Below are 14,790 nucleotides of genomic sequence, written 5' to 3'. Positions count from 1 at the left end.
TCTCTGCATCCAGGAACAGATTCTTAGCAGCCATGATAAAAGACAGTTAACTCTTTCCTGGCTGAATCCAGCACACATGAGCAAATAAAGTCTCTCTCTCAACATATCTATCTCTGGAAAATAATTTGTATCTGTCCAAAGAATCATGGAAACACTACAGTGACACTACCTGTTCCTTGCAAGAAGTACCCTTCTCAGAATGTTTCCTTTGCTGTTTGTGCTTACTATATGAAGTCAAGAACTAACACAGCAGACTGCAAGTTTATCTGAGTCTCATAGGATGCAACTTTTAGCCTTTCTGGAAGGCTATCTAGTGGTGAAAGAGGGCAAGGGACACCTTGGCCTTTCTGCAAAGCTTAAATTATAACTTTATCTAGAGTACTATAGACAGTTTTTCACCAAAACCCCCAAAAAAAGTCAAACCAAACCAAAATCAGCCAACCCCAAAAACCCCAAGATATCCCTGCACCGCTATATTTACCTTCAGGTACAGATTCAGCCCATCTTGGATCAGAGGCAGGGTAATCATCAATTAAGTCCACGCTGATCTGAGTCACTGCCCTATCCAGTTCACTGTCAGAATTCAGATCTGCACTGCTTGGAAAGAGCTCAACTACCATGCTTTGAGCACCCTCTATACCTTTCCTGAAATAAAAGAAATACAAAGTATGTGAAATAAAAACAATAGGTAGGATTAGGGGTCCAAGAACTACTCAATTAGTAGGATTTTCTGATAAGCTTTTTGTAAAGTGCTTTAGATTATAAGCATCAAGCACTGTTTGCGCTACGTTTAAATCTTTAATTAATCTTTAATCTTTTATCTTTAATTATGGATAAAAGGCATTTTGATTCTATGAATAAAAGGTATTCCAATTCTTTTAAAACAAGTAGGCTGCACAATATGTAAACCAGAAAAGCACAAGCCAGGAAGTGTTTCAATTTAATTGTATTAACTCCCCCCCTCCCCCCCTTTTTTTTTTTTTTTTTTTTTTAAGAAAAGGAGGTTCATCATACAGAGCTAGGTGTCTGGTAGTTAAGTCACTTAATTTCTGTTGCTTGCTTTAAAACCCTCCCCAAGAGGACACATAATCACTCTCACAAGTGGCTACAGAGTAAAAGCTCTCAGGAAAATGCTTCAGCAAATATAATGCATTATTCTTATTTCCTGTAATTTCAGAGAATCCTATTCTATTCAGGTCAATAAGTAAAAACAAGTAGGATGCATCCAGATGCTTAAACCTCCAATGTATGAAGTTGCACTGAAGCACTCTATGTAAGAGGTGTGCAGCATTCACCAAAAAGCACTAATTTGATTTTGTGACTAAAAATTACAGTATTCTGACTGAGAAGGGATACTGTGATTGCAATATATAAACTGGATTTGGAAACATTTATCGTGACACTTTGAATGTTTATATGATCAAGATCTCTTGAAATGACAAACAGCAGTGCATCCAGAAATTGCACAAAGCTTTACTGAAGCAAACTATACTTTTGAAAACTGGAATATACTGAGTCTTCTATTAAACAACCCTCCATTATTTGCTCTGCATCAACTGCTTGGCCATCTGGACAGGCCATGGCTACGTCTGTTCTGTGGAAAGTGTCTCCATTTTATCATACTACTTTTCTGGAAAAAGTCTGAATCGATACTATACACGTCAAATTAATTTGGTCTTGTTTCATAAATATAGCCCAATTTTTTCCTCAAAATAACATTCAACTTTCATACTGTTCACCTTACTTCCTCCCACTTTCTTCTGACCCTGTTCACATCCTCAGCGATATCACCTTTTACATTTGTTATCTTTGCTCTCAGACCTTTGCTACTCCAGTCACCTCAGGACTACCGCGACCTTCAGCAGCAGTTCTGTTTACTGACATGTCCACTTGTGAACACATGTGGGCTTTCTCTCTAAATTCTGTGCATGTTTACAGATACTGTCTTGGTATCTTTTATTATATGCGCCTAATTCCCTTCATAATCCTCTACCTCACATGCAGCTCTATGTCAAAAGCAGTCCTACTTCCCATTATCCTAAATGTGTTCATTCCAAGCTTTAAGGTTCTTAAAGGAAATTAGTCCTAAGAGGGTTTGTGAGTTGTTTTTTTGTTTCTTTAATAAATACATTTTGAAAACAATCCTCTCCAAATATAATTCATCTAAGTCTACAGCTCTGTTTATCTTCTTATCCCTCCTCTTCCTCCCTTGTTTATGTCACTCATCACAAGAACAAACTTTTCCAAGGCACTGCATGCCTGCCAACAGTCACGTTGCTTTAATCAGCATAGTTTGATGAAAACTTATTTCCTTCCAATCCCACTCCCCCCATATCAGTCAATCTGAAAAAAAAAAAAAACAAACCAAACTATCACCTTGCCACAGAACCTGCCATGCCAGTTATTCTTCATGGCCACATAAAGAGTAATTAAACATATTTAGAAGTATTACTGAAAACAGCTATGCAAAAAAACAAACAAACAAACAAAAACAGAAAAGGAAGTAAAGAATGTTTTTCAACAACAAAACATCACTTACTAAAAGAATAAAGAAGTCAAAATAACAAAGTTTAAAAAGCTGTTTCACTGGCAGTAATGTACCACCACAGAATTTATGCAGAGTAAGTGAAAAATCCTTGAGATTACAGAAGCCTGCTCCTTTCTAGCACGTATCGCTTCCTCACCAGCTCAAGATGCATCTAACACTTTCCTAATAAAGATGTTCATGTGTCACTAAAATAGCTTTAATTAAAAGAGCACAAGAGTATCTTTACCAAAACTGTCTCTTACTCAAACACGAGTGCCTTCAAGAACAGCAAACAAACATAGCCTCAAAAATCAAAAGCAATTCTTACCTGCAGTACTGTAGAAAAGCAGCTTTCAGTAGTTTAGTCTTATCTTCTTGAGCTACAATTTCTAGCCTACTGGTAGCCTCAAACGCAGGACTCTGAAAATGCAAAGTAAAATATCCAGCTGAAAGAGAAGTATCAACCTCCATTATGGAATGAAACCAATTTTTCTATGGAGCAACAGCAGAGATTTGAAATTAAATGCCACCTGGCAGCCGTTGTGTCTATTAAGCCAACCCTAAGCCCCTAAGATACATTACAGTGAAAGTCACACAGCGGTTTGGCCTCAGGCATTTTAATAAACGTCACACAAACTGCAGAGGAACTTACACCAACTGATGTCACCTGTCAAACCTATGGCAGTTTTACTGAATGTCTGTAACATTCAAAACCAACGTTTTGTAAAAGAAGTTCAAAGGTACTTATGAGTGTTCTCACCCACAAGAACAGGTAAGTGCAGACAACTCAACTAGAGTTTAGAGTTTGGTAAGAAAAATACAGTTCCATCTGAGCAATCACCAAAAAAATCTTCCACCGAAATACTCTTTAATAATAACTGATTTTAAAGGTGATTTAATTGGAATAAGATTGAAACTTGTACTACCCCACAGAAATCTTCTCTAATTCAGAGAGACCTTTCTATTCTTCCCTCCCACTTCAGGGACATCTCCAGAGCACATGCACAAACAAAACATGTTTGATGTAAATAAGAGCTTAATAAGAGCATGTTGCACAGAACATCAATAAAAACACTTGAATATTTTTATAAGACTATATTAGTATGCATATTTAACAGAGCAGAATCAATATTCAGGCACTATACAGCCTGTCTCAGCTTAGCTTTCAAGCTTATCACAGCGTGGTAAGAAAATATTCTCTGACACACACGAAGGAAAAGACAGAAAAGACTGAAGAAACCATTCTGATCAAAAAGTGAGAACAAAGCCAGAGTCTCTGCCACAGTGTAAGATCAGGCCTAGTGACATATAGCATTAACATCCATGTGGGGGAAAAAAAAAAAGTCATAGAAATTTTGACTTTAAAAAAACAAAAAAAGAAAACAAAAAAGTTACCCAAACTGGCAGATGTTGTAAAATTCCTTGGGTTTTGAAAATTGCCTTCATTACAGGCATTTGAATCTCAAAAAAAACAACCAAACAAAAAACCCAAAAAAAACACCACAAAAAAAACACCAAACCAAAACACCTTTAACACACAAACAAGCTAGAATTTCCACAGTGAAAATTCAAACTGCCAGAAAAGCACGTTAGTTCTACCCTCAGTTTTCAAGCAGCCAAGCAAACAACCGTTACCTCACTTCTTGGTCCAGCAAGAGAAGAGGACCGGGAATCTTCAAGGTCTTCGGGAAGCACAGAAATGTTTTCACTGGATAAGATGGTGATAAGTCCACTTTTTTTGGTAAAGAAGATGGGGAGGCTAGTACAGGAACCTGCTCCTAAAATGCTATCTCCTAAGGTAAGGGGAGAGAGGTGAGGAAACAAACAAAAAAAAAGCACATAAAAGCCACTTTAAGAACAAAATGTAAGAGGTTCATGGACAGTTACTAAATTTTGTCATGAAGCAACCAACAGTAATTGGTAACTGCACCTGGCTTACAAAAATTGTGGGTACCATTTGCTACTTAAGATGCAGATTTCCAGATACTACAAGTTTAAAGAAAAAAAAACAAGGGAAAAAATCATCAAGATTCAGGTGGTTCAAATTTCACCTAAGGACCAGTGTGCGCATTCTACTTGAAAACACCCCCGAAGGCCAAGGATGACGTACTTTGGGTCATCTGACACAGGCACCAAGTATGAATTTTAGGCTGAGCCTTGACACGAAGTCAATTTCGGGGGGGGAGGGCACGGAAAAATCACAGACAGAATCCCCACCCTTTCATATACCAAGAATGGGATTCTACTTAATTATCATCCAAAACACTGCAAAGTAAGCAGTGGGTGTCATGTCAGTACTTTTTTCCATACTCTCACAAGAAACTCTCAACTTGAAAAGATTTAATAAAGAGATAAATGACTGTAAATATGATTCTGCTCCCCGAAAAATCTAAATATTGTGAAAACATTCAATTAGAAAGTATCAACAAGATGCAATTTCTATTTCCCTGCACGTTACCTTGTATGCCAAATATGATTTTCTCCTGTGGCAAGGAAATTCTTCCAGTTCCAGTGGAACAAGCAAACACTTCATCTTCCTTATAGAGGTAAGCAGCATGGCTGAAGTAATCTGGGACTACAAGGCAGCACAACACTTCCTCTTCTGACTGAAAGTGTTACATACAGACAATCTCATACATACTACCAAAACCTTAAACATTCTAACATGTAAAGGTTGATCTGAGTTGCCTAAATTTGTTTTAATTTTTAACAAGAACAGATGGATATGACTCATCACCTAAAAACCCAAACAAAACTTAGAGAAGCTGTGGATGCCTCATCCCTGGATGATCTTCAAGGCCAGGCTGGATGAGGCTTTGAGCAACCTGGTCTAGTGCAAGGTGTCCCTGCCCATGGCAGGGGGGTTGGAACTAGATGATCTTTAAAGTCCCTTCCAACCCAAACCATTCTATGATTCTAAAACCACTTTTAATTTGCCATAAAATCTAAGACTCTGGAGGTTTGGGGTTTTTTTGTGTCCATATATACTGTAATATATTAAATTCTTGCTAATTTCACACGGAGAGATAAGTAAACAGATATTTATTCCACAGTTTTCACACTCTCTGTCTTAAGATTCAGTTTTAGGATGCTGTTACTGGCAGGGGGGAGAGGGGGAAGAGTGAAAGAAGTTTACCAAAGGAAGTTAATACCCAAGTTTAGGCTTCCAGAAGAGACAGCGCAAATGAGGTACACTAAGGACAACCAACATGTCCTCCCTCCCCTCCCAGCAAGCCAGCTGTCCAGCAAGGACCAAAATACAGGTCTCTAAATTCCCTGACATGCTACAAGAGTCTCAGCGGAGCCCAAGATCTGTTCTGGATGGATTGCATGAGAATACAACAAAATCACTCTGTAAAAACTTTCACAGACAGGACAGAAAGTAAAATTAATCAGTAATAATTAGATACTTAGACTTCTATTTTTGAAGCTTTTTTATCTTCTACTTTACAATGTAAAGCATAAACCTTACATACTGTTAAACATTAAAAGATGGCAGTACACATTTTCCTCAGAACCTTAAAGACAGAGAACTTGGTTTTCCTTTAGACAAAAACCTGACAGCTGATTTATGTAGCGGAATATTCTGAAACATTGTGCTTTCTTAAATCAGTTCCAGAGCCTTCACTTGCATACCTGAAAAGATGGATTATACTGTGTGACCTCCACAACAACGTCATCAGAAATCTGGTAGCCTTTATCTTGTACTGTTATCAGAGTGTAGTAGACAAGACATGGACTATCTCCAGGATGCCACGCTGCAGCAAGTATCACCAGTCCATCACTATTTAACAACAGACACCACACTGATTATTACATATTTTACTTGCTCAAACTCTACCACTCACAAAAACAGATGTTTAAGTACAATCACAAATAAGTATTTTCCAATATCAGGGCTTTTTTTTTTTTTTTTTAGAAAGACAGACTATACTATATTAACAGTATTCATACTGCTGTATAAAAACTGAACCAGGGAAGTTACGATTTTATGTAATTAGATTAATTACAGGAGATACTGAATTCTCTGCATTTGCTGGAAAAAGTTACAATTGCTTACTTGCTATTTTGTCTTGATATTACAAATACAAGTGCCCAAACCTGATTTAGGAATGACACTAAAAAAAGTGAAAGGAATTATTGTTTAGTAACGAATTTGTAATGCTAGAGAGATAATGACAGCATGAAGGATGACCTAATATGACTCGGTTATTTTATCAACTGTGACACTAGAGTAGAATTAAACTGCCATTACTTACATGAAGTTTTTGCAAGAAAACAGAACACATTTATCTCATTAATGTAAGTCTTACCAGATATAAGTGTACTTCCTTACCGATTCTGTTGCAAATCCATGTACCGTATATTTACTCCTCCTTTAATATCTTCATAGTTACTTTCAGAACCCTAAAAACCAACACATCTCACTTATAATTATCTATTAAAAACCTATTAAACGAATACAAACCCTTTCCAAGTGAGCTGCCTCTTACCCAAATTGCATCTGCAATACGTTCCTTCAGGATCCTGTTGATATCCCAGCTGAGAATACAACATTCTGATGAATCATCAATCTCCCATTTGTTGAGCTTTGAACTTGTTAGCATATAAAAGCTTGACCTCTCTTTATCCCAAAGAACACTAGAAATCTGCATTTAAAAAAGGAAAAGCTAAAAAGGTTAAAGCACAGCCTTAATATCTGGATACAACAAAGTACACCACACTCCACAAAAAACCTAATCACTTCCTTGGGCAATCTACATGAGTTACATTACAAGATGAGAGCAGTGATGATAATTTCCAAGAAAAGTCTTATTTTATAGATGTAAGAACATCGACAGTATGTCTCTCATACTTCCTTACAACTTTTGTGGAGTTCACTGACTCAACCCAATCACCAACCCTTGGCAACCCTAAATCAGAAAAGTAAAGTTACTACCTGAAGAAGCCTGCAGTAACCTGTAACGAGGCTAATTACTAGAAAGAGGCAAGACTTTGAATCACTGCATATTCCCCAGGAAGTATTACTACTTTAAATTCTCCTTTTATTCAGATCCAAAGAGTGAGTCAACATTCCCCTTTAGAAAGCATACAGATTTATTTGGTTTCTGTCTTTCTGCCAAATTTCAAAGAAATATGTGACGCACGAGTTGATTTTTGCCTCTTTTTTCTCATCAAACACCCTTACACAGTCTTTTTCCTTTCTTAAACACTAAGGTTAGAAATTACACAGAGAAATGAAACCAGGTTAACATATGAATGTTTTTCAAGCTTACCACAGCGTCGAGTCCAGGAGACAATATACCCAGGAGAGACGAAATCTTTCTACCAATTCCAGAAAACATGCCCTGACCCTGTGGCAAGGCATGCTGATGAATCTTGCCAGACCTATCTGGTATCAGTCGAACCAGCTGTCCTCTGGAAGATGATAAAATAAAGCTTCCTCCCTAAGAAAAGGAAAAAGCAACCATATTAAACAAATAAAAATCACATTCCTGAAACAATTGTATTGCGAGATAAAATTCCTTATGTCAGCTTCTAAGGGCAAATACTAAACAAGAACAAGACGTAAGGCATCCATACTACTTGAAAGCTAACAGAGAAAAACGAAAGCATTTATAACATGACAACTGTTTAAGTAATTTTTCCAGATTATTCCATATGTTTGAATCAGTGCAGTATATTTCCCGCAGTGTACTTTTTTTAAAGCTTGAAACCGTGTTTTTGAAAAATTTGAAAAGAAAAAAATATTTAAACGACCTCTACAGGCACTACTACGTGTAACTTTCACGTCCTGAATTACGAATTAGCTAACATTCAGCTTCCGTGTGCACCTTTAAAACTTGAAGTGTTATTAAGCACACTAACTTTTTTTTGGTTTTTTTTTAATAGCATTATATCCTACAGGACACTAATCTAAATTAACTGCGTAACAAATCTTCCATCTGGTTATGTCAAAAAAGACGGGTCAGTAAAGAAAAAATTACTAGTACATTAGTGAATGTATAACTGAGAAAAGACCAGGAAAAGAAACAATATGCAGATACAAAAAGAAGTTAATTTCTGTTGTTTTTTTCTGGTTGGTTTGGGGTTTTTAGGGCATCTTTGATTTTTTTTTTTTTTTAAAGAAATAGCAAACATTAGCACTAAGTCAAACACCTGACTGGTACTTAAGCACTGGCAGAGACTCATTTTCGTATCACTGCATGACGTTTTTATCCATGAAACCGTGTTTCCATTTAACAACAGAACTAAATCCTCATGTAACCCTAATGATGAAAAGTAATGCTACCTTTGCACTAGAAAGAAAACTCGAAAAGCCTTGTCCATTATGGAAAACATGCACTCCGTTGGAGGATGCATCTCATTTAGGAGGCAGAGACTTCTGCTAGTCAATCTCTTGCCTGTCCTAATGGATGCACCTACACTAGCACTTTAATTAGCATCAAGGGTCTGCAAAGCGGCCTCGTAGTGGCAGCACATCAGTACTAGCCTGTTTGCTCTGCAGATTCTCAACTGTTGCCTTTCACTGCTTGGTAACACAGGCAGAGCCTTTGTGCCCCCTACCGCCAAGGCATTAAAAAAACAGTGCATTCAATTCAAAACTGATCAAAGTTCATTCATTTGGTGATTTTTTTTTTTTTTTTTAAAAAGAGAGAATGCTACAGGCCTGGAGGTTGCTGAATGAACTCTCTACCTGTATAAGGAACACTCACAGAATAAAATTAAAGCTAACCAACTAAACAAAAAAAACTAGTACCATTTTCATGATCATGCTACCTAAAAATTTTGCTAAAGTTAGATCTTCCCAGCGACAGGATGACTAATTAAGTACAGTTGTCATATACGTTAATAATGCAGTTTTAGAACATTGATTAATGAAAGGGTTCTGTTGGGGGGGAGCGGCAATTAAAAATGTTCCTTTAGCTGTGAATTCACACTGATGTCAATGTTTCAACCACAGGTGTGGTTAAGACCTGACTTTTCTCATCTTGATATCTGAAACTTGGGTACAATTAAACTCTAATATTAGTGTTTCTTAATATCTTGAAATTCCTAAGAAATTAGTCATTAGGATCACTGCCTTCTGATTAGGTTTACAAATGTTTATGACATGCTGATGCCCTAAAATAATATTTATAGTACAGATATGAACAGTAGACGTTGAAAAGGTCATGAGAAAATGTAACTTAATTGATAGTAACTAGTTTTTAAGATAACACATATTTTAACACGCACTGATTTTTTTGATATATTCCATGTTGAGATTTTTCCCCACTTAGGCACATCAGCAGCAGAAAACAGAATTTCTAAGAACAACTCATAATATATTTGTTCATTACCCGGCTACAGAAATCTCTCAAATTCAGTCACGAGTGAGCTATACCACAAGAAGCTGAGTGTGTGGTCTGCGGATTCAGAGGAAATAGTTCTCTGGTTTTGTGACAGCAGGGCTTCTACCTCCAGAAGCAATCCCAGCACTAAAACTGACAATTCCTTGTACCTCAAGGTGCCAGATCAGTCCTATTAACCTTGTGGCTGAATCCTGCATGCTTTCTCAACTTTAATATTATTATTGAGGGCTACCTGTCACCTCTGCTACTTCAGATCATCACGCTCATCAACAGCCTCTGAAATTACACCTCAGAACGTCTGACGCTTTGCAACACCTACTGGAGGTTAAGGACTGGAAATGTGGAGCATGATTTTTCATTAGGAATTAAAGCAATATTTTAATAGAAATCACACTGTACCTTTACTGCTGTTAGGAAACTGCACAGAGAGTCTCCAAAGTCTGTAAAAGTCTCCATATAGGAACCCTCGTGGGCGAGATTGGGCCAGTAGCGCACAGAACCTTCGCTGGTAGCAACCATTACTGCCAGAGACTTGAAGTGAGAAAATAATTAACAGAACATGCAAGACAATAATAATCGGACTGCAGCTTTAACGAAAACATGTTATTTTACATGTAAAGACTGTGGGTGATACACACACACAAAAGAAGTTGTAAATACATACGGTTGCACACTGACAAACCTAGAACTGAATTGCAAAACGGTTCTGCAGCATAACTGAATACCTGCAGGGAGTGTTGTACTCACTTATTTTGCTAACAATACTATTTTCTGCTGGTTCTGGTTCCTGGTAATTCAGGGTCTGCTATTGAAATGCAAACAAAACTTACAGTAGCAAGACAGAAAACGGCCTGTGGAGAATTCCAGATGCCAAGAGTTAAAAGCGACTATGGAAGACTTGAAATGCAGACTATAATTTAATAAAGAAACTGTTCTAGTGTCATGAACAGAAATACCAAGTCACATAGTGTCTCTTCTCTTCATAAAGGCATAAGTCCACAGTGTGCCTACAGTAGGGCTTCTGACTTGGGAAATCACTCAGAAACCAAATTCAAAGCATGAAGCAAGAGACTGTGATCAAGCAGAGATCTAGACAGAAAGCACTGTACCTAATCCAGTGGCTGCTGAAAAAAGCTTACAGAACAACAGAAGAACTGTAGCTGAGAGCTGTTATTGAGCTCCTTGGAAGTTTCTAATTGATATTTGACTAGACACAGATCTTCACAAAGGAAAGCAGTTGGCTAATGAACAACAAATTAAAAAAGTACCATAGAACGCATTGTCCTTTGAGACTCCTACCTATTATTTAATAATTTTCATTTCAGTGAAATATTTTCTACCACTAATATTTCTACTTCACTCTATGAAATGATAGTATCCATGCACAGCTCACAAGCTGAAGAAAGCTGAAATAAACCCTAAGGAAAAAGTCTTTGTTTAGGCATATTACTTCCTCTTAAACTTCTTCGGGTATAACTAAGTCATAGATCATTTAGAGTTTTATGAGCTGATCACAAAATATTAAGATTGCTTTTCATCAGCTAGGAGCATAACACAACAAGTCAAAAGAAAAGATCCTATTACATAATCTGTGCTGCTTCTTCCTTCCAAAGACAACTGCTTATCCAGTTTTATTAGAGTACCACGCACATTAACTGAAAACTACACCCAACTGAAGATGAGAGCTTCTTTTCATGAATGATAGTAGAAGACACATTAACATACTTTCAGAAACCTTAACTGGTCTTCAAACCTCTCCCTCCAGCACAGTATGTTAGGAAAAGGCACTTAGGAAAGTAATTGGTCCAGACAGATGAAGCCATCTGTCCTCCCAGTGCCAGCTTCCTTAAAAAGACCAGCCAAGGGAGGGTGCTGGTGATTGCTTCTCATCCATGTGTACTCAGAATTAAACCACTGCTGAACTTTTTCAGCCAGCATGTATTTAAATTGCACTTGCTCAGACTGAATATTCAATTGCTCTGTAACACAATATATAATAATCTTAAAAAATACAGTTTACCGTATTTTTGTTTGCTATGAAAGCACGCCAAGTCATTTTTTAGAAAAACTATTATGTAATCTGACCCCATAACAAGTAAATGGAGTAATTCGAAAAGACTAGCAGAATTTTGTTTTAAACATTCATTGCAAACTATCAATCCTGACCTTTTGAAACACCAAATGTAGTTTTCAAGTACTTCATAAAACAAGATATATTCAAAGTCGCTCTAGAAGTATTTTTAATCACTAAAATTTAGAAGTTGATCACCTGCAGAGAAGGCACGTCACGTGTAGAACTGAGACAAGTTATAGCTGCTAAATGAGAACTCCACTGGAAGTTGCTGGGTGGCAGCTGCAGTTCCTTGCACAGAGATAACTGTAAGAAAGAAAGGGATGCCAGAATAAATATGAGACTGGAAGAGCTTACTCCTCTGCCACAGTGTCTTTAGACTTTTTAGCCTTAATTTTCAACTGGGAACCAAAAGAGAGTCACAAGACATTTTCAGCAAGGTCATCACAACCAGCCAACAGCTAAAACACACCTACTAGTACATTTGTTTTTCTTCAGCTATTTCTGAGTGTTTCTGACAATACTACTGTAGTGAATTATTTCTTTCAGAGGTGCAATTACCTGACCATTCCTTAATACAATATTCTAACAAGGCAGCAAAACAAAATTAAACGAGAAGTGCTTGACAAAGCTCACTCTGTTAGTAAGTGGAGCGGGGAAACACTCCTCCCTCCTAAAGTTAAACCACCAAAAAATTGTAACCCTTTGAAAAATCTCTGCAAGTACCAGAATGGGTATACCTGACACTCCACTGTAAGTGCAGAATCTGTGTAATTACTGTACATTGCACTAATTGATAGATACTGACTGTGTAACTACAGGTTTCCTCTGACCATACTTGATATTCACTGAAATGATGCTGAAAGAAACACTGCCCAGAGGGGGAAAAACCCAAAACCTTGGCATAAGAAACCTAGATTAAACATGTTCAGCACAACTTAAACTAACCTTTTCTGGCAAGTTGAAAATCTGTCCCAGAATAATCTAAACCAATCTCTGTAACACATCAATTAGTTTTTAACAATTAAAATAAGCTTTATCAGGACTACCTAACATAAGAGACAAACCTATTAAAATGCAAAGAATTAACCTAAGTGTTAAAGTGACAATTATGAATTAAGAGAGGAATATAAAAATGTTAATCTCCCTCAAAAGCTTGAGTTTCAACTACTGTTGTTACTATGACTCCATACCAAACCCACTGCTTTTTGGGGAAACCAGACAAACTCAATTTCATAAAGAAACTCGTGCTTTAAAAAAGCACAGCTGAATAACTTGTCCAACTAGTGGGAAATACAGAAGTTTTTCCATAGTTACCTTAGCTACTGGAGACTGACCAATCCTCCAAATAATCAGCCTCTCTTTATGGACTAGCCACGCCCATCCACTTTCATCCACTTGAACACTCAGCTGGTCATCAGCTACATAAAAAGTAAATTTTTTTTTAAAGCACTTATATTTTTAAGTCACTGCAGAGTAACCTTAAAACCAATGAACTTTCATTCTCATATGAAAATAAGAAAGGTATTTTCCATTAAATTAAACTTCACATTAGAATTTCCATGTATTTTATTTTGGCAACAAATTACAATATATAGTTTAAAAATCCATTTCACAAACACTCAGCTTTTGAGAGTGAAAGGCAAGACAACCTTAGAAGCTATTTCCATCAATTTACAGCAGATTATAATAGCTTCGTAAACTGCTCAGCAATTTTTAAGATTACTTTTAAGACAGACATTTTTGGTTCCTCTTATATCTACTATAAAAAGAAAACTAAGCCACAGGGAAAAACTGCGTAGGGGACCTATTTCCTGAACTCGGGGAATGGTTGGTATCACTGGGGCTTTTAGAACTGACAACAAATTTGGATTAAAAATAAATTTAAAAAAAATTAGAGCATCCACTCTAGGACACAACAGAACCAAAACAAGTGAAAAAGGTGAGAAAGAGCCAGTAAGCAAAAGTGACTAAAAAACTACAGCTGGCTTTCTTTATAACCTTGGATTTTATGATATATTGGTTAAGACAGCACCTGAAGGAAAATTAGACATCCAGACCCATATGGGTGTTACTACAATCACAGTTAACCAAGGTGGATTCAAACCAAGACACAAACATTTCAGTTTCCACTGTAAAGTCAGTATTTAAATGACATCAACAACACATCAACACTTCTCTCACCTGACAATTTTCATGAGAAAAATGACAGACAAATTCAGTTCTTACCATCAGCTTTCTTCAGGGCTTCCATAACCTTAACAGGCAGAGAGGATCCAAAAGCCTTAACATCATAGTTAATAGTCTCACTCGCTGAGGGATGCTGGATAAGTCTGGTAAGAGTTGCTCTTAAACAAAACAAAGAGTTATTGTTAGTTTTTACTGGTTCTTTGTCAGTTTCAACAGACATTTACTTCACCATCCCAATCCCAGACACAAGTACAGGCTAGCTGGAGAACAGATCAAGAGCAGCCCTGAGAAGGAGGACTTGGGGTACTGGTGGATGAAAGCTGGACATGAGCCGGCAGTGTGTGCTGGCAGCCCAGAAAGCCAACTGTATCCTGGGCTGTATAAGGAGGAGTGTGGCCAGCAGGTCAAGGGAGGGGATTCCCCCCCTCTACTCTGCTCATGTGAGACCCTACGTGGAGTGCTGCATCCAGCAGTGGAACCCACAACATAAGAAGGATATAGACCGGCTGGAGCGAGTCCAGAGGAGGCCACGAAGATGCTCAGAGGGCTGGAGCACCTCTGCTATGGGGACAGGCTGAGAGAGTTGGGCTTGTTCAGCCTGGAGAAGGCTCCGGGGAGACCTTATTGCAGCCTTCCAGTACCTGAAG

General features: G+C 37.5%; 1 protein-coding gene across 1 annotated transcript; it reads right to left on the bottom strand.

Annotated features, from left to right (window-relative positions):
- Positions 1-481: 481 nt before the first annotated feature.
- Positions 482-14,297, bottom strand: LOC104506656 (nuclear pore complex protein Nup133-like; the record flags this gene model as incomplete). Its single annotated transcript, XM_010147680.1, has 12 exons — positions 14,183-14,297; positions 13,271-13,374; positions 12,152-12,259; positions 10,282-10,413; positions 7,804-7,974; positions 7,021-7,176; positions 6,864-6,934; positions 6,164-6,311; positions 4,986-5,133; positions 4,163-4,320; positions 2,856-2,947; positions 482-645 (listed from the first exon to the last, which is right to left on the bottom strand). Coding segments are annotated over exons 1-12 (1,477 nt in total), but the record flags the coding sequence as incomplete, so codon positions are not given.
- Between the last annotated feature and the right edge of the window lie 493 nt (positions 14,298-14,790).

This window comes from Eurypyga helias, unplaced genomic scaffold, assembly GCF_000690775.1.
Source record: "Eurypyga helias isolate BGI_N326 unplaced genomic scaffold, ASM69077v1 scaffold15632, whole genome shotgun sequence".
NCBI lineage: Eukaryota > Metazoa > Chordata > Aves > Eurypygiformes > Eurypygidae > Eurypyga > Eurypyga helias.
This window is presented reverse-complemented; position numbering and strand designations above follow the sequence as displayed.